Raw genomic sequence first — 21,461 nt, 5'->3', positions numbered from 1 at the left:
AGTTAGGGATTATAAAGAAAATGTCCTTTTTCCCTCAGGAAAGGATATGGGAATCTATGTCTTGATGCAGTGCTTAGAGCCGCATCACACTGGAAGGAACGTGTTACAGAAGAAAAGCTGAAATAACCCCGTGGGGCTGGAGGGGCAACGCGGAACGAGACCCATGAGACATGGCAGCAGTGCCTCTCGCAAAAGGGCGTTATGCACGTCGGCACAGAGCTGTGCTGCAAACCCATTTTGCTGGGAACTGCTTAAAGGAAGGATTTGAAAAGGCCAGGTCCTTTTTTCATAGTGACCTGAAAAGAGTAGAAAGGAAAACCCCATTAGGGAGCGGGGGGAGAGGCCAGGGCAGGCAGGGGCCGGAGCTGCGCACTCGCATTAAGGTCAGCTGCTGTTCTTTGGGATTCAGATGATTTAGGTTACTCTGCCAGCTGGATCCTCTCAAGGCTGATGCTAAAGAACACAAAAGCCTTTTGTCCTTCATGGGGAGACTTTTGAGTACAAGGAGTTGGGCTGTGCTCCTAGTGAGGCTCCTGCCTTTTTCTGTAGGCATTTGAATGCCTTCATTTCAGATGTGTGTGGCTGTATTGTGTAGTCCAGGGAAAAAAACACCCACAGCATTAACATCAGTATTGGTGCTCGCTGCTTCCGGTGTTCCAGATATTCCTCAGTTTTGTGGGGTTTATTTCAGATTTTGAACAAATCTTTGCAAATGACCCCGTGACTCTGACAAAGCGTCATCTAATACTGCTCCAAAGCTGCCCATGACATCACCCAGGTTTGGAAGGGGCTCTGATACATGAAGTGTTATCAGACAGGTAATGAGGTACCAGGCACCAGTTTTAGTGACCATTTTCACTGCATTCCTCTCAGACACATCATGAATCAGGTAGGAATGTTTTTCTGTGCAGGTCATAACCTGTCAGGCTGTTGCCAGCGGGGCTTTCTGACTCAGCAGCCCTGCATCCTGCGTGAAGGCTCTCGGATCTGCTCACCTCGCTCTCAGAAGTAGCTCAGCACATAGAAGCTCTTCTTTCCTGCTCACCCTGCAGCGGAGATGAAAGCATGTGTGCTTCTGTCTGTTCAGCCTCAGGCCCCAGCGCCCCAGGGATGGGCACCACCTGCAGACCTACCCTGGGCAGACCACGAAAATCTATATTCATGCACAGGTTAAAGAAAAGTTCCCCACCCTCAGTGTCAGGTCCTGGGAGGAGTTGGCAGGGCTGGGTGTTCTCCTGTGTGTTTATCAGCTGGCTAAACCAGATACGTTGTTAAAGAACGCCTGTCATTTTATGGTCACGGTTGAAGAGCGGTGTTGTGCTTTGCTCTGCTCCAGGATTTCCCAGATCACTAACAGCATTTTCTGCTTACAGGAGCTCACAGGAAAGCTTCCACGAGAATACCCCCTGGATCCTGGGGAGGAGCCGCCTATTGTAAGGAGAAGAATAGGAACTGCCTTTAAACTGGATGAGCAGAAAATCCTGCCCAAGGGAGAGGTGAGGCTGTGCCCTTCCCTTCCAGCCCCATGTCCCCACCTCGGGTCTCTAAGACATCCAGCGTTCACCACATAGGAACCATCAGTCTTATGGTCATTTTTGCTTTAAATAACTTTAGTTGGTCATGGTGCCATTTATTTTTTAATATCCATCAGAACAGGGAAGCAGCAACAGAGTTGGTGCCCTTAGTTCTGACTCAAGAGTAAAGGTTAAACCCTCAAAGTTCAGCCCTGGCTTTGGTAGAGGTCAGAGAGAGAGCCTGGTTGACCAACTGGACCGTGACAGTCCAAGCACTCTGGTGACCATGTGCAGTGACTTGTGTGAGTAGGGGGCACATCAGGAGCCCCTTGAGCCATCTGAGCCCTGCTGCTGCCCTGTGTTGTTTTTGCAAACAGCCAGTTGCTTTCCACTTTGGTAGCAATCTGAATTCAGATCTCCCCTAACGGGGGGAAAAGCATCACAATTATCCATCTTAGCCCTGCAACAGCAAGATGAAAGTGTTTTGCTCCCCAGTCCTTAAACAAAAGAGCCATCGTCTCTACCTATGGGGAGCAGGAATTAGGTTTTTCTAAGTTTGCCAGGGAGTGTTTGTTCTCTTCCCTTGCTCCCACAGTGTGCTGGGTCAGTGCCCTGAACCGTGGCTGTGAAAACAGGCCTGCAGCAGCTGTAAGGCGGGCCCAGATTCACAGAAAAGCTATTGTCTGCGGAGACGCATTTGTCTCAAGACACTTGTGTGTATATTCCAGTCTTGAGTTTCCTTTTTATTTTCGTAAGAGGAGAGACTGAAGCTGGTGTGACTGTGTGGTTTAAGGCTCCATTCAGCCAGAGAATTAACTGTTTGTCGTTTTGTTGGCATTTTCCTTCTGCTGAAAAAATAAACAGCTGGAGCTCTTTAGTTTTGTTCTCAATGGAGCCTGGGAGAGGAATTCCACCGAAGTCAAATATTCATGAACTAGCACATTTAATTAAGCTTTTCAAAGGGAAGCACGGCTTAGCTGAGTTACTCCTAAAACTCCTGCAGTCTGTTGGCTGCTCAGTTATAACCTGATCTCCAGCTTCCCAGATCTTACTGCTACAAGGCAGCTTTTGGGACCAGTGGGTGAGGAATCTCCTCACTCCAGTGGCACAATTAGGTGGGGAGAGCATGAAGGTAAAGCAGCTCCTTCCCACTGCAGGCACTCTGCCTTTTGGCATCAGCAATCCAAACACACTGACTCAGCTTTTCTCTACCTCCCTCTTCATCTGTCAAACTTTAAGACTGTGTTGAAAACCATAAATTTCTGTTTTCGAAGAATGATGTTGAGCTGTGTTTATTTGGCTGCCAGTTTGAGAGCATTTAGAGAGGCCAGCGATGATTTTCATGTGCTTTTCAGCAAGTGCAAACACTAGAAACTCAATTTAAAACAAAAGGTGAAATACCCCCTCAGTTACATAAATCCAGGACTGATATTACAACTGTGACAAGGACCTGAAGCAAGGCACTTCCATCTGAGGGCAGATAATAGCCCTCATTTTCTGAGGCTTTACTTATAGTGGCCTCACTGGAAGAAAATAGGCAATTATGGCCAAAAGGAAAATGAATATGTTTTTTCTAAGATATACTGAGTGATTTAGAACTGAATCTGTGAAGGTCTGAGATGACAGATCACATCAAACTCTGAGTACCTTTAGTAAGAGCTTTGTCAGAGCAAGACTTGCAGGGAAGGGTCCTATTGTATTTTTTGGTAATCGCCTCTACCTGGTCCATAATTCCTGACTCTGGGAAAGATTTTGCCAGAAGGCAATGAACGAGGTTCCAGGCCTTAAAACTCCATGGTATCAAATTCACTTTTAATAAGTTTGGTGTTGATAGAGCTTATAAACTCTTCAAAACAAAAAGGGATCTGTTAAAAAGATGGAGGTGGGTTCAGTGAAGTGAGGAAAATGATGATTATAGATTTAAGGCAATGCTGACTCACCACTGAGAGCAATGGGAATGTTTTTAAGCCAAAAGCCCAGAATAAAAGCTTCAGAGAACAACTTCAATCTGTTTAATTTCCACAGATCAGCTCTTGCAGCGTACACCGCTGCTAAACGAGGAGGAAGGATTTGAATTTGCGTAGTGAGGATCTCCATGAATGCGTGGTTGTCAGTGCTTGTGACGCGAACTCCCACCGTTCACTAGACATAAAAAAGCTCGTAATTTTTTCCCTAATCTGCAATATACTGTGTTCCCCTTTCTAGCAGACTGACACCAAAAACTCCACTGAGCTGGAGAAGGTAGCCAGATCCGTTGCAGATTAGCAAGTACCTCACAGCGTGGGGTCCTGCTGTGGACCAGGAAGCTCTATATCAGCTTCCGCGTTGGCATAAATTGACTTAAATCCCTTGACTTTGGAGGATAACTAAAAATCAGTAGGTAGCTTCCAGGGTACACCTGGTTACATTTAAAAACTCAGCTGAGACCCTGCAAGGGCTGATGTTGGAGACACTCGTCCTTCTTGGCATGCAGAAAGCTTGCTGTTACACACTGCTCACTCTGGAATCGCCCTCCTGGCTTGTAACTCGAGGAGACAATTTTCTGGTGCAATCAGTTGCAGCAGCCCATAATTACTTCGGCACAAACTCTGGATTTTGATGGCCATACACCAGGGAGGAATTAGCCCATCTTTGGCTTTTTTACCCCAAAGAGTTTGGAAGGTGCCAGGCAAACCTGCCAAGAAGGTTAAAGCTGTAGCTTTGCATCAGTATATAGCACTGATATCAAATGGGGCTCAAATACGGAGATAGGAAACAGGGATAAGGAGCAGGCAGGAGGCAGGTGTTACCCATAAGATGGGTGTAAAAGGATGAATGTGTCAGCAGAAGAGCACTGTGGAACTAGGCCATATTCAACTGCACGAAAAGCCAAACAGCACAGCAGGGTTAGGGCTGGAGCCCACATACCCTGCTTGTATGGGTCATCTCTTCCACCAGCTGTGCCTCCAGGCACTTGTGTGAGCAGATGAAGGTGAGATGGGTATGCTCAGGGAGGCCCTGAGATGGGAGAAGCATCATGATCATGGATGCTTTCCTGATGGAGAGGTTGGAGGCCACTGGCCAGGTTCAGGGGGAGCTTCCCCATGGCTGGGCCAGGAGAGTTTGGTGGAAGCCAGAATCCACTTGCCTTTCCCCAGGAGGCAGAGCTGGAGCGCCTGGAGAGGGAGTTTGCCATTCAGTCCCAGATCACAGAGGCTGCCCGGCGCCTGGCGAGCGACCCGAACGTCAGCAAAAAGCTGAAGAAACAGAGGAAGACATCCTACCTGAACGCACTGAAGAAACTGCAGGAGATCGAAAACGCCATCAATGAGTATCGCATCAAATCTGGAAAGAAGCCAACCCAGAGAGCCTCCCTGATCATAGAGGGTAAGCGGGGCTCAGCACCCACGGCGCTGCTGAAGGGTCTGTGGAGGGCAGGCAGCAAAATTCTTGCCTGGAACTTGTGGCTGGAGGCACAGATTTCTCCTCTCCTGTCTGGAGGACTCCGTGTGTGCTGGCAGTCGGGCTGTCCTCTCCCATTCCAGCATGCTGTCAGACGGGTGTCTGGGCTGCGTGCCGTGCGTTGGGGATGTGCTGGTTCCCAGCACAAGAAGCAGTGTCGCGCTGTAGATCATGAGCGTGTTGGGAAAGCAGACGGGGACTCCTTTGCTCTCCTGTAACATTGCTCTGCCAGCGTCTGCTCCGGAGCGGTGCTGCACAAACGTGATTAATGTTCCCAGATCAGGGGAGCTCTCTAGCTGGAAGGCAGCTGTAAAATCAGAGCAGTGGCAGTGTCGTCGCTGTGTTCAAATCCTTTTTTCCTTTTTCTTTTTCTCACGATGTAATTCTCGGGGCACTTTATGGTTTACCGAGTTGTTGATTGGTTTTTCCTGAAATCCATTAACTTTCTGCTGTGGTTCTTTCTCCCTTGCTGATTTTGCCCTTTCCCTTTGACTTGCAGAGCTTTTCTCTGTGCCTTTGGAGCAGGAACTGAGATTAGAGCTGCTGTATTTGTGACCTGGGTGCCAAGTTGTACCGCAGTCAGGGGTAACAGACAGCTACGAGACTGGGGAGGCAGCTCAGACATGTGCACGCCAAGGACGTGAGAGCTTCTCCTGCTGCTACGGAGGAGGCTCAGAAAGCGGTTCCCTGAATTACACGAAACTGGTGCCTAATGTAGGCCTTTAGTTAGCAACAGGAGGATTATTTTAAGAAGGAGGAGATCAAACCCGGACTCCATAAGGCCAGAGATATAAATCTCGCTAATGGCACCATGCCATTTTGCATCCTCTGAGGATCTCATGTCTCTGTAGTGACTCAGTCTTAATCCCCATTAATTGAAAAGAGTTAGCAGCTCCTTGAAAGGCAGCCTGCTAGTGAGAGACCTGGCCTGCAGCTCTGCCCTCCAGGACTGAGTGGGCTGAGTCAGTTGTTTATAGGAATCTTCTCGCCTCTCAGCTATGTGAGGAGGAAGACGTGGGTGACTGCCCAAGGCTGAGACTCAGTGGACAAAGGTCACAGTGCAGTTCAGCACTCAGTCCCTGCGATTCTCAGGACCATCTGACCATCTTTATATTTTCTTCCCTTCAGAAGGAAACATTGCCAGTGAAGACAGCTCCCTCTCGGATGCCCTCGTTCTCGAGGATGGTACGTTGGTTGCTGTATGGTCTAGAGGGCAGGAAGGAAACAGGGAGGGATGTGTGAAGTCCTGATTGACACTCAGAATGGAGGAACTGTTCTGTGTGATAATCCACCCAAACGTCCCAGTAAGAAAAATGCTTGTTTTCCCCTGACTCCACCTTGTAGTTAGACATCAGGGCTGGAGCAGTGAGTATTGCCATGGTTACTGCTCTGAATTCTTTCAAAAGACAGACCCAGAACGCCCCGTTATTTTCTCTTAAGGTTTCAGTTGTGGTAATGCATCACATAAGCTCTTGCTGGCCATTCCCTCCCAAAATGGGAATATCAGCTGATGCACTCATGAAAGTCAGGTCATCATGTTGCTCCTGAACGCAACCAGGGGAAGTGGTGTAAGGAAGGAGGCTCTAGAGGCGTGATGGTGTCCCCCAGGATTGTGCTGCCATTGGAGGTGCAACACAACCATCAGCTCTCTCCCTTTTTCTCTTCACAGAGGATTCTCAGGTCACCAGCACAATATCCCCTCTCCAGTCCCCACACAAAGGACTTCCTCCCAGGCCACCCTTGCACAACAGGCCTCCTCCTCCGCAGTCGCTGGAAGGCCTCCGCCAAATGCATTACCACCGCAATGACTATGACAAGTCCCCCATCAAACCCAAGATGTGGAGTGAGTCATCCTTAGATGAACCCTACGAGAAGGTCAAGAAACGCTCCTCACACAGTCATTCCAGGTGAGCCAGCTATCTTGAAGCTCCATCACAGAGATATCCTCTGCTTTCAGGAGTGATGGGTGTCAGCCCTTTCAAAATTTACAAAGCTGTCCCTTACCAAAAGGAGACTTTTAGGCGTTTTGGCCAATAGGCACATCATAAAAATAGGCTGCAGCCACATGGCTGCTGCTTGGTATCTCACTGTTGTTTCAAAAAACATTTAGAAAGGAAGGATGGTGGATCATCTGAGGGCTGGGGCAGGGCTTGGCTGTGACCTGCGGCTGCTGCAGAAGCACAATCCCTGGGACGCAGCTCAGAGCAGCAACTGGCCCAGCTCGTGCTCACCCTTATGCGATCACATGCCTGAGATCCAGAGAGGGGTGTGGAAGCCCCTTCCCCAGATTCCTTCCTGGGAGCTGAAGTAGGGTGTTTGCTCTGCAGCAGTCACAAGCGGTTCCCCAGCACTGGGAGCTGTGCCGAGGCGGGAGGGAGCAGCTCGCTGCAGAACAGCCCCATCCGGAGCCTTCCCCACTGGAATTCCCAGTCCAGCATGCCATCGACGCCGGATCTACGGGTACGCAGTCCGCACTACATCCACTCTACGCGGTAAGTGTTCCTGGCTCCAGTCTCACCTTGCTTACCCTGAAATAAATATTCTTCGCTTTATCCTTCCCCCAGGATATGAATTAATTCCCGGTTCAGGAAGGGACACAAGCCAGTCCTATTCACAGGAGAGGCTCAAGTACTGTAGCCAGTAGGGAATTCCTCCTGAACTGGGATCCTGAAATTACTTCAGACAAATGTTATCCTGCCCCTCATCTCGCTCTCAAAGTAATCAAACTTTCCTTCTGCTGGGACCTTTCATCTCACGGGCTGTTCATAGGCGCTACAAACCCCACGCCACTTTTAAGAGGGATGTGGTACTAGCCCTAAATTCTGCAGTAAATTCCTCTGTGGATCCAGCTGGAGATAACGTGTTGTTTCCTGTCTGATACAAAATGTTGGGTGGTGTTCATTCTCTCTCACAGATAAAATGTTTGCATGTGTGTGATCTTATGTGGAGAGAGAGCCTGCATAAAGCAATCCACCCGAGGATCCGGGTGGCAGTGGAACAAGCCCAGGGTTGACAGAGGAAAGAGCTGAAGTGTATAAGGGAGGTGATTTGATGTGCGATTTCCACAAACTGTTCAGCTTCATTGCTCTTTGGCTCTCATGGAATACTCCGTGGACACTGTGGGAAGCAGAGCTGAGCCAAAGCTATGTGCTGTTAGATATCCCGCCCTAAGGGGTAGTGCTAACATCATTTAGCTCGGCATAAATCAAGAGTCATGCCAACACATCCGACTTGGGCAAAGGCCGAGGCATCAAGGCCTCAAGTTAAGTTTGTTACAAGTTTTTGGCTGAGAGTAACTTTCAAGACTGCAATGTTTGTTAACACTGAAGCTGAGCTGCGTGAGAAACGAGCCTGGCACAGGGCTTGAGAAGTGGCCTTGGCCGGGTAGGGGCCATTTGGGTGTTTGAAACAACCATTGCTCAGCCTGTGGCTCATTCATGAACTTCCAGCCCTGGCCTTGGCTGGCTGGTGGGCGGGCGGGCGACTCATCACAGTGTGTTCCTGCTCCTTGAGCGGATGGCTGAAGCTCTCCAAACAGCTGAGGTGAATAGAGACCACCCAGACTTGTAAACTTGCGATGCTGGGTGGTTGCCTGAAGAGCTGTCACCCACTGACACATCTACACGTGATGCCCACAGCTGGGCCCTGGTAAAACCTGACTGCTTGACAGAGGTGACCTTTTCAAAGCCCAGGGGAGGACTCACTGCATTCGGAGCTAAGTGTGGGCAGTCTGTCTGTCTGTCTCACACTAGGTGGATTGTACCTGTGCAGGGCATTCATGGGCTACTTGGAAGAGAATCTCACCACCTTTGAGGCTCAGGTCTCAGGATTTGCAGAGCTGGAGGGAGGTGAACCTGGTAGCACAGGGACAGTGCTGATTGAAACAGCTCAGCCACTCCAGCAAAGCCGGGGCTTGAGGTCCCCAGGTTTTGCCCGTCAGACTGGGTCTTTCCCAGGGTGACAAGCCACCGAGGAATCAGGCTGGGCAGGGGTTTACATCCCATGTGGTGCTGCAGACTGAATGCTACCACCAAAGAGACCGGAGGGGAACAGGAGCAGGACCTAATGGCCCCAAACCTTGCAGTGGGGAAGCAAGCTGCTTTGCAGTCAGCAGTCCCACGCAGTGCTGGAGGGGCCAGGTTTTCAGAGCTGTCAGATTCTCTTGCCTGTGAAGCTGGCCTTGTGTGCAGAAGGGGATGGGGAGTGCTTTGTCCTATTGACTTACTAGCCTGGATTTTTTTTCCTGGTACCTGCAGGTCAGTAGACATCAGCCCAACCAGACTGCACAGCTTAGCTCAGCACTTTAGACACCGGAGCTCCAGTTTGGAGTCGCAAGGCAAGCTCCTGGGCTCGGAAAATGAGACAGGGAGCCCTGATTTCTACACCCCAAGGACTCGTAGCAGTAACGGCTCTGACCCCATGGACGACTGCTCTTCCTGCACCAGCCATTCCAGCTCTGAGCACTACTACCCCGCTCAGATGAACCCCAACTACTCCACCCTGGCAGAGGATTCCCCGTCGAAAGCCAGAGAGCGGCAGAGGCAAAGGCACAAATCAGCAGGCAACCTGGTCTCTTCCAATTCAGGGAGCATGCCCAACCTGGCTGCAAGGAACGGGACAGGGCACCACCGCGTCTACCTGCACAGCCAGAGCCAACCCTCCTCCCAGTACAGGATCAAAGAGTATCCCCTGTACATCGAGGGCAGCTCCACACCCGTGGTGGTGCGGAGCCTGGAGAACGACCAGGAGGGACACTACAGCGTGAAAGCACAATTCAAAACCTCCAACTCCTACACAGCAGGGGGGATGTTTAAGGAGAACTGGCACGGGGATGAAGTGGACTCCGTCAGGCTCACCCCCTCCCGTTCCCAAATCATAAGGACTCCATCTCTAGGCAGGGAGGGCCACGAGAAAGGCTCGGGCAGGACTGCTGTGTCGGATGAGCTGCGGCTCTGGTACCAGCGGTCCACGGCCTCCCACAAGGAGCACAGCCGCCTCTCGCACACAAGCTCCACTTCCTCAGACAGCAGCTCCCAGTACAGCACATCTTCTCAAAGCACCTTTGTGGCGCACAGCCGGGTCACGAGAATGCCTCAGATGTGTAAAGCAACATCAGGTGAGAGCCAGGCCTGGGCAAAGGGGTGGGAGGGACAGGGGCTTCCCACAGCCTGGGTTCATGCCAGGCATTACAGCCCAGCTAAAGAGCAATGCCAGACCACAGCTCCTTATCTGACCTTCCTGTGGTGCTCACCAAGCCCGTAGGCGTAACACTGCGGGGGCAAGTCTTGTCCGAGACACTCATCGAGTGGGAATTTTTTTCTGTGGAAGTGGAAGTCATCACTTTGTCATGATGGGCTCAAAAGACAGAGGGACTGAAGCCCCATTGTCAGGTCTTTCCTCGGAGTGCAGCTGAGTTTGGGTGATGGCACTAGGGGCTGAACATGGAGAAACTGGGGTGGGTTCACTCTTAGTCATCACAGCAGGGGGAGCGATGAAGCAAGCGAGGGCTCAGCATGGACTAGGAGAATGCATGTCCTCAGTGAAACACCAAAAGCATGAGAAAGGTTAAGTGGGGAACATCCCAGCCCCTCTGCCCCCCGCGAAGATGTTTGAGCGATGACGTCTTTGTGCACTGCTGAGACCTGGTTTTCCCATTCAGCTCCAGGAGCTGTGCTGGTAATAGCCTGAAATCCAGAGCACGTGAGTTTGTGCAGCATTGTGCCTCACCGCCAGGTACAGAGCTTTGCACTCCTCCGTGCTGTTAATATTAAAAGGTAAGAAAACAGTCAAATTCATTAAACTGAGGAGGCCACTGCGTGTTACGAAACAGTCCAAGGTTAAATATTTACTGGCCATCAGTCACTGCTGGACAAGCCAGTTTGGACAGATCAAGGGCTTGCTAAAATCCCAAATCCAGCCCTGCATGGATGGGATCGCTGGTTACCAGAGTTTGCACTGTGCCTGTCCTCACCCTTCCACATGCCTCAGCCTTGCCATGGGAGACACCATTGCTCTGGCCTCACGTGCCACAGGCCCTTGTGGCCTCCCTGAGCAAACCAGTGGCCTCCCCGAGCAAACCAGTGCATTGTCCACCTGTGCTGGCTGTTGGTCTTCTGACATCCCAGCACGGCACCCAGTCCACAGTGACCACCACGCTGAGGCCAGTGGGGCTTTGTATTCACTGCATCACTCCGGCACAGAGTCACAGAGGGTGGTTTGACACCAGGCTCCTCGTGGACCACCAACAGCTGCTTGAGAAGAGGCTTATTTATGTGTGATGTCAACGCTTGTAGGAGGCCCAGATGTGGACCAAGACACAATCAAGTAGCTGCTGGAACTGTCCCGTGTCTCCATATGAAAATCTGTCGTCTCTTCTTTGATTAAGCAGCATTTCTGTTCCATCCAGCGACACAAAACACTTGAACACTGGAAAGCTTTCCCTTGCTTAGCTTTGGAAACCGTACTGGTTCCCTTCAGTAATCTAAAAGGAAAATTATGGGGCTAGGGGGAGAGCACGTACAAACCGGTGTCAATCAGTCCGTTCCCCACCCAGCTGGCTCTTTACATCTCAGTGTGACGTCTGGGCAGCACTGTGGCAAGTGTGCCCCAGTAATCACAGCATGTCGTGACCAGTTGGCAGCGTAGATGGGTTTTGCGTTCAGAGTCAGCTCCCAACTACAGCTGTGGGAGGATACTGACCTCGGGGGCTGTCGGCTCCAAGGAGCAGATTAAAATTTGTTTTTCTCTTGAAGTGTCATTTGGCAGCAGCTAAAGAATTTAACAGCACAGAAGGGGATACCAGTTAGAAACATCCATCATTTTAGCTGATTAGCCCTAGCTGATAGGTCTGTTGGACTTCACGCTGTCCTTCAAAGAGGATCATGCTTCTAGGTATATATTAAATTTGGAGCAGCAACTCTGTATGGACTTGAGGAGGAGGAAAGGTCAGTCAGGTGGATTTCTTGGCTAGACTTTCACTGGGGAAACTCTCCCAAGAAGCACTCAATGGTACATTTTTAGTTCAGCTTGCTTCTGTCTTCAAGTCCTTCCTTCAATGAAGGACCTTCCTCTGGCCCCATAGCAGTAGGGTCAGCAAAGCCCAACTTCAGTTTATTACAGATGCACAGTGAAAGGTAGTCGTAGCTTTTGAAGCTTCAGAGCTGTCTCCTTCCTTTGTACCTGAAGCAATGTACTTGTCCAGACTCTCATCAGCATCAGCTCTGGCTCCTAGGGACACACAGCATCTCCCACCACCACTGGAAGCAGGAGGCTGAGCCTGATGGTCTAGGCTCCTCCAGTTCAGGTCCCGTGGAGATGTACAGCCAGGCCCTGCCAGTCCAGGCAGCAGCAAAACCAGTTAGTTTTCGTGATGAGAGAGATGCAGTGTTTCCCAGGCAGGGCTTGGGAGAATCCGGGTTGTTGTGTTCAGCTGGAGGCCGGGCTGAAACAAAGCATTCCTGCAAAGCTGAGGATGGATCCGGCCCGTGACATGCAGCAATGTCAACACCAGGCTGGCTGCTCCCGTGCTGCGTTGGGGCACAGCCATCCAGGAACAGGATGAGGTCTGACTCCCGGGCTGTGTTTACTCACAGAGGGACATGTTTCTGCTGGTTGGACCAGCTGATGCTTGTGAACCACCCTGACCCTCACCTCACCGGTTGTTTTTCCCCACCCTTTGGTTGTTTTTCAGCTGCCTTACCTCACAGCCAGAGGAGTTCAACACCATCAAGTGAGCTCGCAGCCACGCCACCGGGCAGTCCCCACCACATCCTCGCATGGCAGACTGGGTGAGTGTCTGTGGGATGGCGTTAGAGAACGCACCTCGCCCAGTGCCGGCGAGAAAAACCTCCACACACACGAGCAAAGGGAGAGCACAGGTATAAGGAACGTTTTCCAGGTGCTCCATAGCCTACGGAGCATTTCCAGCCTCTCACAGCGGTGGAGCTCTAGTTTAGGCTGACCAAGACATGGCCGTGCCATCCGCACCCAGCAGTACTGCTCCAGGCAGTGCCGAGTCCACAGGGGAAGAAGCCTCGCAGGTTCTTCCTGCTTGGATGGTCTCCTTCCTCCAATCTTCCATGTGTCAAAATAGCTGATCTTTTTTTAAGCAATGTCACGCTGGCTGTCCAGAGCAAGGAGATCTCCATTGTAAAGGCAAGGCTAGATACCTGCCGTATCTGTGTGTGCAGCAGCCGCGTTTTTCCGCCAGTTTTTCCCCAGCAATGTGCCTTAGTGACTATGAAGTGCATCTTTTTTCAGCCATCACCAACTTAACATGCTCCGCCAAGGCGTGAGTCATTACAGCGCGCAGGTAGCGATGACTCAGGTAAATACAGTAATTGAGTTCTTTGGCACCTCCTTGCCAGGCAGGGAGTTCCAGGAGTAAACAAAAAGCCTTTTGCAAGCTCCCATGCGTATTCTCTAGCAATCTCCTGTAATTCTGTCCTGCCCCATGAAACAAAGATCATTTCCAGGTCCTGTCTAACTCAGCACGTCCCAGATTTTTGCATCTAAATTGAGTTTGGTAATATCAGCTAGAAGGTTTCAGGCTACAGTCCTCAAAATACCCCTAGAGTAGGAAAACAGGTATGATCCCCTGAGCTGTGAATTGGGACCAGTAACTTTGCAAACATTTTACTGTGCAGCCACTGGAAAATCTCATGCTCTTTAATTTCTTCTGGTCACCTATGACCAAGTTTGACCTCTGGTTTTACTCCCGCACCGCTCGTGATTGCACTTTAAAATGGAGATGAGGAGAACCATAACCACAACACCCTTAGGGCTACCTTGGATTTTAAATTAACACATTTGACATCCAGCCTCACATGGTCTTTGCATGTGCTTCCAGCTTTAGAACAGGAGAAGTTTCCTGGTCTCATTTCACAAAAAGTCAAGGGACCACAAGATAGGCAAAATCATAGAATCATAGAATGGTTAGGGTTGGAAGGGACCTTGAAGATCATCTAGTTCCAAACCCCCTGCCATGGACAGGGAAACCCTCCACTACACCAGGTTGCCCAAAGCCTCATCCAACCTGGCCTTGAACACTTCCAGGGATGGGGCATCCACAACTTCTCTGGGCAACCTGTTCCAGTACCTCACCACCCAAAATGGCAGCTATCTTTACTGTACACTGAAATTTCCTCTGTTAATGGTTTAAGTCTAGACTCAAGTCTTAGTCTCCATCCCAATCCTAATTCCTCTAAATATCTCTGTGATGATCAGAAGTAAAACTGGTGAGCAGCCAGCTGAGAAATCTGTTTGGAAAATCTCAACTTTCTTATTTTTCCATTCAAGAAAACTCCTGCTCCCTGTCTCATAGCAAAAATGCATCAAGCCACGTTCTCGGCCAGTGAAAGTGAAGTTACCTAGATTTATAGCTCGGGCCATGCACCAACAACCAGTGCAAGAAGAACTGGAGACAAATCGGCACTTACTTCACGCCTGAGCCTCACACCCAAGGCACATCCATAAATACAGTAGGAGCAGATGAAGTTTGCCCCTAGATGCACGACACAAACTCCCCCGCTGCAGGAGCAGGCTGTGCCCTCCCAGCACGACTCGGAAGGTTGACAGTTCTCCCCAACATGTTTTTGTGTCACTAACTTTTTCTAAAGGTGATTCATCAACTTGTTTCCCCACTGGATTAATAAGCTCGTAACAATGTCTGTGTCACTTCTTTTCTTTAACATTTCCTCTCTCCTCTTTCCTCCCTTTCTGCTCTCCTTTGTTCAGAGAAGCAGCAGACAACTCACCCACTATGGATGAGTCTCAGTCTCCAACCCACCAAAGTACTGATGAATAGAGGTACAGTAAGGGAACGTTTTGTTCTTTCATCCTTCTGCCTTACAGTCCGTGAACGCAGTGCGCATAACCGGCATCCCGCTGTCCCAGAGGAGCAGCCCTTTTACTGGTGTGCCTGTTTGTTTGGCAACAAGGCTTCCTCAGCTCTTGGCAGAACGACTCGAAAGCATCTCGAAGCTCTCTGTGCCTTTTCAGCGAGTCTGCGGCCGTGGCGCTTTGCCTCGTGCAGAGGTTGACCGGGCGCAGAGAGCAGGTGGTAGTGACAAATCCATGGCTGGGGACATTTCAGAGCAGCGTGGGCGAAGTGTTGCAGGGAGAGGCCAGGAGCAGCATGGCAGGGAGATGAGCTCGGGAAAACAGGGGCCCTCGGACGGCCCAGAGTGAGCTCCCGGCAGCGCTCCAGCCATGGCACCCAGCACCCCTTTCTCCTCCTTCCCTACCGCAGAGCAGAGCTGTGAAGCAGAGGCTGTTAGCAGGAGTGAGGTTTCATGGAACAAGGAGCAAGCCTGGCTCCGTTCCTCTGGGAAGACAGAGGGGGAAGGGTGAGGGGAATCAAAAAAGCCCTTAGAGTATTTCTCTTTTAATTAAACTGCTGTCGCTGTCTGACACTCTCATTTGAATCTACAACCATTCACAGCTGGCATCTGTCAAGTATTTCAAGCCCAGCTTTCTAGAGATAACCCATAAACCTCTGTACTCCGTACTCCAGCACAGAGCTGGGAAACAAAAGGCTCTTTAACATGCAGATGGTGATGCCCTTGCTCAGGTTCCTCCCAGACACCTGTCCCAGGGAAGCCAGGTGGAAAACGGGACAGAGGAAGCAGGAACTGCCGGACTGCGTCAGATGTGAGATCGGTCCTGTGAGGCAGGGAGGGAGCTGAGGACGGAGCGAGAACCCCACAGTAAACAGACAGAAAATGCATTTCTCACTTTTGGCCTCAAAACAATCTCTAGTTTGGAAGTTGGTTAAAATCAAAGCACGAGGAAGCAACATCAATTCTGAATGTTACTATGCAGATACAGCAGTCACTTTCCAAAACATCAACAATATTTTGACCTCAGTGTTTTCCTCTGGCAAGAAGCTCCACAGACTAAGCGAGGAGCCAACTCTGATGAGAGCTTTAGGATAAATGGCAAAGAAAATTTCCATAAACTGTCTTGTCTGCTCTGTGCAAGCAAACAAAAAGCCATGCAGCAAAAGAAGCAGTAGCTTGTCAAGAGAGGTGCCACAAGATGAGGACTAGGCTACCTATGACAACACATGGTCCTTTCCACATTGGACCTGGCACCCTCTCACTAGTCACTTCCTAGCTCATCCCTGGAAAGCGACATAACTCTGGGATTGCCAGGTGATTCATGAGCCTCTGCCCAGAGCAGCAGTACTACAGGAAAGCACCACCACCCTCCTCCTTCCATGTTCTCACTAGGTACTACAGTCTGTGGCCAGGAGGGCTGCTCTGCAGACTTGCTCCCTGGAGAGCATCCTACTAAAAATCTCTCTGTCCCACCTTACTACCACGCAAGAAAGTAGGACAGAGCCCTTGAGGCAAGGCAGAGCACTGCTGCTGTGCCCCCAGAAGAGGCCACACAGAGAAAGCAGAGGCAGGTGTGGTACCATGGGTGGTGGGATGGGCACAGCTGGTGAGATCAGCCACAAGCTTTTGTCCTCCAGCAGCTGCTCTGCTCTCTTGTAGCACATCCCTTTCACAGAACCTCTGCCACTGGCCAGCAGCGGGCTGAAAACACAGCAGCTCTGCCTGTTGCCATTCAGGCATCATCCAAAACTCTGGAGAGGCTGCCGGAGCTTGGCTTTCTCCTTGCACCAGGCAGGTTGTTGGGGGGAATGGGACTGCTGGGCAAGAGTAAACTGGGTGAAGGCAGGGCCCTGCATGCTGAGCCCACTCCAAACATCAGTTCTGGGGGTACCTGCAAAGTGCGAATGTGAATATCCTGCGTTCTCCCCACTTGTTACACGATGTTTTATGCCCATGGCTGAACTTCCCAGGAGCCTTTGTTGTTCTAATGAAGTTTCCTTTCTCCTGCAGGAGCTACAACGATAGCTGTTTCCTGGATTCTCCCCTCTATCCAGAATTAGCAGATGTGCAGTGGTATGGGCAGGAAAAAGCCAAGCCTGGGACTCTAGTGTGAACCCCTGACCTCAAGTTAATCACATCAATGCCATGCTGAGATCACCTCACTGCCTCTCATTTGCCTTACCCAGATGCACTGTCACCCAGCACCAGCTTCAACTCTAAGCACTTTTCTCACGATGCAATTCAAGATGACATTCCGGAACACCGGCCCTGAGACATCCACTGCGACAGCAACAGACCGCAGCACATCCCATCGCCGGGCTGGCACACGGCCCGCCCACAGCCCGCTGGGCAGCGGGTGCAGATGAGCAGCCATCTTCACAGTCGGCCTTTAAGGCTCACATCAAACCTTCATGTTCTGCGGCACATAACAGCAGTAAGATTTCCATGACCTGCGAGCCGAAGCCAACAGAGCAGATTGGGGGCTGGGGGGGGGCGGGGCGTAAAACGGGACAGAGGCTGAGAAATGGGTATCATAGTCCTGAAAGCGCGCCTGTGATGAAGCAGTGAAATCCCGTCGCTTCAAAGATGTGACAGTCTCGCGATCAGATCTGCACTGCCAAAGGTCGCCAATCCAACGTCGGCAGGGTGACTTTGCCCAGCAAGTTCTAGCTGCAAGAACATCTCTCACTTAACTCGACGGCCAACACAACCACCTCCTGTGAAACGGCATTTCCTTCCTTGCTTTGAGCCCCGCTGCGTGCCAGTGACATAAGCCGGCGTGCCGAGGGCACTCTGCAGGCCTGGGCAGGTGTCGCAGCGTCACTGTCCGCAGGCTGCTGCTGAACTGGACAGACAAGGTTTCAAAGGAATTCTCTGAAGCAGAGGCAAGTACTGCTGCTCACGGCATCTCTGTGGCTGGCACACGTTGTGCACCAGTACACAGAGAGGTTGGGGTTGTGCTGGTTTGGTTTTTTAACGTTCTGATGAAGATAAAAATTGCCAAAAAAAAACCCTTTCTACGACCGGATACAGCCAATAAATTCCAGTCTGTTTCTGCACCAAGCGCTAAGGTGAAATCAAAGGGAAAGCACATCGCAACCCAATCGACACGGCAAAGCTGCATCAACATCTCCGCTCCGCTCATCTTCCCTTCATTAGCACCAGTGTAGCAAAGGGCTCGTCACCGGCGTGCTGCTGGGTGGGAGAACCGGTCTGTCGGGAAACGGAAAGGCTCCGCAGAGGGGCTGAACAGCCAGCAGCGTAGGCAAGTTTTCCCATCGCAAGAAGCGACCATGAGAGAGAAACAAAGCAACTGAAGGAGGTGTTGGACACGGGCGAGAGCTGCCTGCTGGTACCAAAAGGAACCGTACGGGAGCGTCATGGCAGGAGCTCCAAGTTTACACGTTACTTTTGAGCAATGCTTTAACCACATCAAGCCATGGAACTTCTAGAGGCCTCAGAGACACTTTTGTAATGGACAAGTGCACAATCCCGGTGGATGTTGAAGCTGGCACGTCTGGTCTTCATTGCGGTGCTACGCTGTTTTTATTGCCACTAGATGGGGGGAGGCACCCGGCCTCCCCCCGTTGGTGCGTGCAAATGATGATTTCCTATGGGAAAGGCATTAAAAGAAATGGCTGGAGGGGGTTACTTTGTGAAAAGCAGAAACTGAAGTTAGCTTTAGTTGAAGAAAAAAAGGAAAAAAAAAATAAAGTGTGAGTGTGTGTGCGTGTGTGTGTGTTCCAAGAATAACAATAGCGTCTACCAGACAAAGTAGGGCGAAGCGTTGAAAATTAAACACCGCGACCTGGGGGGCTGCCACACCTTTTGGTGTTAAGATTGCTGGAAAACTGCATTCCAGGCTTTAAAAGAGAATGGCTTCTTCCTAATTAGGCTTGGAAAGATGATGGGGTTTCTAAAACTTCACATGAAGACCTTTCTGCAACGCACAGGAGAGATGTTTGCTTCGGGTCTGCGCGCCTGGCTGCTGCGCTGCTGCCACGCGGCTGGGCAAGCCAGGAGGTGGGGACAGATGGGCAGAAAGGCTCTTGTTTGGCCAGGGAATCCACAGCAGAGCCGGGAAGGAAACTTCCATGTTCACACGTGAAACAGAAATGAATTCTTTGGCGGGGGGGCGGGGGGAGAAACACACAAAAAAACCCCACACACGAAAAAAAGCGTACTTTTTTATACGGACAAGGAGTTTTTAAAGACAGCCACGCAGGCCTCGTGCTTCTGGACCTCCAAGAACCACCCCAGGAGTACAAGTCCCTCTGTAATGGAAGCCTCGTAACCGATTGTCGGAAGAACAGGCAGCGGAGAGATTGCACCCTTTATCCGGATGTGCAAAATGCTGTTTTCACCATCTCTTTGTGCTTTGGGGTCTTTAACACGGGAATTATTTCAAGCTCCTAATTGGATTTTGAGCTGGATAAGAGACAGTACCGATTAGTGACATTTACTGCTAAGATTCAGTAGCTGAAGTGAAAGGATGAAATAAGGCCAAATTAAGCAGCAGCAAGTAATTCTGCCCACAGATTTTTAGGGGCTCTGAGCAACTGTCTGTTTTCTTTTTAATTTCCCAGGGAAGTGGTTTTGGGTTGTTGGGGTTTTTTTCGGTGTACCTTCTTTTAATTAAAAAGAATTCAACAACAGCGGCACTATGAGGCCTCTGGGCACTACAGGAAGAAACATTAATTCCTCCAAGACCAGCTCTGCAGTTTTGCAGCAAAGGTTAAAAGGTGGCAGCCCTGAAATTAGGAAGAAAAAAAAACAAAAACAAAAACGGTTAGCCTGAATTGCAAACAGGCTCGAGTAGAGAAAAAGCTTTCTAGAAACGGATTGAGTTTTGCTTTGTGTTCTGCTTTTCCGTTCTGCAGTCAAGGCACACGTGAGCAGCCAGTCTGGTAGTAAAGACAGATTAAGTAAAACAGGTTTTACTGTTTAGCTCAATTCAATTAAACACAAATGTACATAAAATGTTAATCATATGAGATTAACATATTTAAGTATAAGGCGGAGGGGCATATACATAGCTACTATATACAAGCACTTGGCTACCAACTCAACCCCTCCTTGACTTTTTTATTTCTCAAGGCTCCATCTTGACGAAAAGCCACAACTGCGTTCTTCGTCCGCGCGCCCGACGCTCCCGCTGTTCCGCCAGGGGCCGGGCAGGCGGCAGCCTCCGCCCCGGGCCGCGCTGGAGGCAGGGTTTATTTTTAAATGATATTATATGCAGTCGAGTGTTGAAAATGTTGGAACAGTCCGATTTGTTTTCACTCTGTATTAGTTTTAGTTTCAGGCGTAGCCGATCCCCATTCAGGTGCTATCAGATGACCAGTTACTGCTTAGTTAACTAGATGTAAAGTTTTACATATATATTAATGTCAATAGTTTTATTACAAGTTGTGTAAAATGGACTCTCTAGTTTAAAAAAAGAAGAAAAAAAAAAAGAAGAAAAAAAAATTAGGTCTCTCCTGAAATTGACTTTAGAGCATGGAAAATGATTTTACTGGATTCTGTTCAACTGTAATCAAGGAAAAAATATGTATGTTGTAGAAAAAGTTGCAGAATTAAAAAAAAAATCTGCTTTTAATTTATTCTTTTTGTATTAAGAATTTGTATAGTTACCTTTACATTTTGCAAAACGGTGTTGTCAACACTTCCTTATTAAAGCATTTTCAAAATGAAACCTTGCAGTGGTCTGTTCAGGAGGGCACGACGCCTGGGGAGCCCTCACCCCGGCCACTGCACCGCCGCCTTGGCGAGACGCTGGTCCAGATGTGCACACAGCTGGCCAGGGTTTCTGGGAGGGACCCACTCCTCTGCTGTCAGGGGGCCCGAGTGCAGGAAACCACAAGCGTTTCCCCCCCTCCAAAAAGCCCAGAGATCCCTTGGGATTCAGCGCTTGTGCTCAGCAGATCCCTGCTGGCTCCATCGCGTGTCCTCTCTGGCCTCGGGGGTGCGGGCGGTGTCTCAGGCACTGACTGACATCCCACCACAGCACCACACAAAGTCACAAAACCACTCTGGAGTTCTAACGCGTGTAACGTGAAATATCCAAAATTAACACTCGCTTGAGCGAATTGGCTGCCGAGGAGCCACAAGGCTGCCTGCAGCGGTGCCAAGGTCCATAGGATGGGCTTGGGTGCCAACGCCCACCCCGGTGCTCCTAGGAACCACCTGCTTGTTGGGTTAAATTCCTGAAGAAACAGGCAGCAGCAAGAGAACACACCCCGAGACACTGCTCTTGCCCAGGAGGGGCTTTGCCACAGCCCAGCCCCTGCACGGGGCTCGGGATGCCACTCAGTGTCACCGTTTCCCCCTCCGTGGGCAGCGGTGACCGCTGCAGCCACCCAGCTCCCCTTCCAAAACAGCCCACAGTTCCACACAGCCACACGCTCTCCAAGCGTGACCCATCCGCACTTCTCAGTGCCCAGCACAGTTGCTTCCTGTCCTTTCCATTCATTCCCACTGTCCAGGAAGCTCCTTTCCACTGGAGCATCTCTTGTATCATCCACACAATCGCCCCTCCGCACCACAGGAAGCCATCAGTGCCACCAGCCCGGAGCCACGAGGCCACCCTGACCATCACCCAGCACTGCTGCGTGAGGGACAATCAGTAAATCTCCAAAAAGGAGGAACAGGACAATAGTAGATCTCC

The 21,461-nt window shown here is 50.4% G+C and overlaps 1 protein-coding gene across 3 annotated transcripts in view; it reads left to right on the top strand.

The window, feature by feature from the left end:
• FRMD4A (FERM domain containing 4A) overlaps positions 1-16,907 on the top strand; it is a 221,113-nt gene extending 204,206 nt beyond the window's left edge. For 2 of the 3 annotated variants that reach the window (XM_086609856.1, XM_086609857.1), the window contains 8 exons: positions 1,374-1,496; positions 4,652-4,880; positions 6,084-6,140; positions 6,625-6,862; positions 7,283-7,447; positions 9,212-10,071; positions 12,646-12,742; positions 14,691-14,760. In XM_086609856.1, coding sequence (XP_086465982.1) covers positions 1,374-1,496; positions 4,652-4,880; positions 6,084-6,140; positions 6,625-6,862; positions 7,283-7,447; positions 9,212-10,071; positions 12,646-12,742; positions 14,691-14,760 — 1,839 coding nt within the window. Of the gene's footprint in view, positions 1-1,373; positions 1,497-4,651; positions 4,881-6,083; positions 6,141-6,624; positions 6,863-7,282; positions 7,448-9,211; positions 10,072-12,645; positions 12,743-14,690; positions 14,761-16,804 lie in introns of those variants that run through there. The other variant, XM_086609855.1, reaches the window with a different exon arrangement.
• Positions 16,908-21,461: the final 4,554 nt, after the last annotated feature.

The sequence above is a fragment of the Tauraco erythrolophus genome, chromosome 4 (genome assembly GCF_009769465.1).
Source record: "Tauraco erythrolophus isolate bTauEry1 chromosome 4, bTauEry1.pri, whole genome shotgun sequence".
Classification (NCBI taxonomy): domain Eukaryota; kingdom Metazoa; phylum Chordata; class Aves; order Musophagiformes; family Musophagidae; genus Tauraco; species Tauraco erythrolophus.
This window is presented reverse-complemented; position numbering and strand designations above follow the sequence as displayed.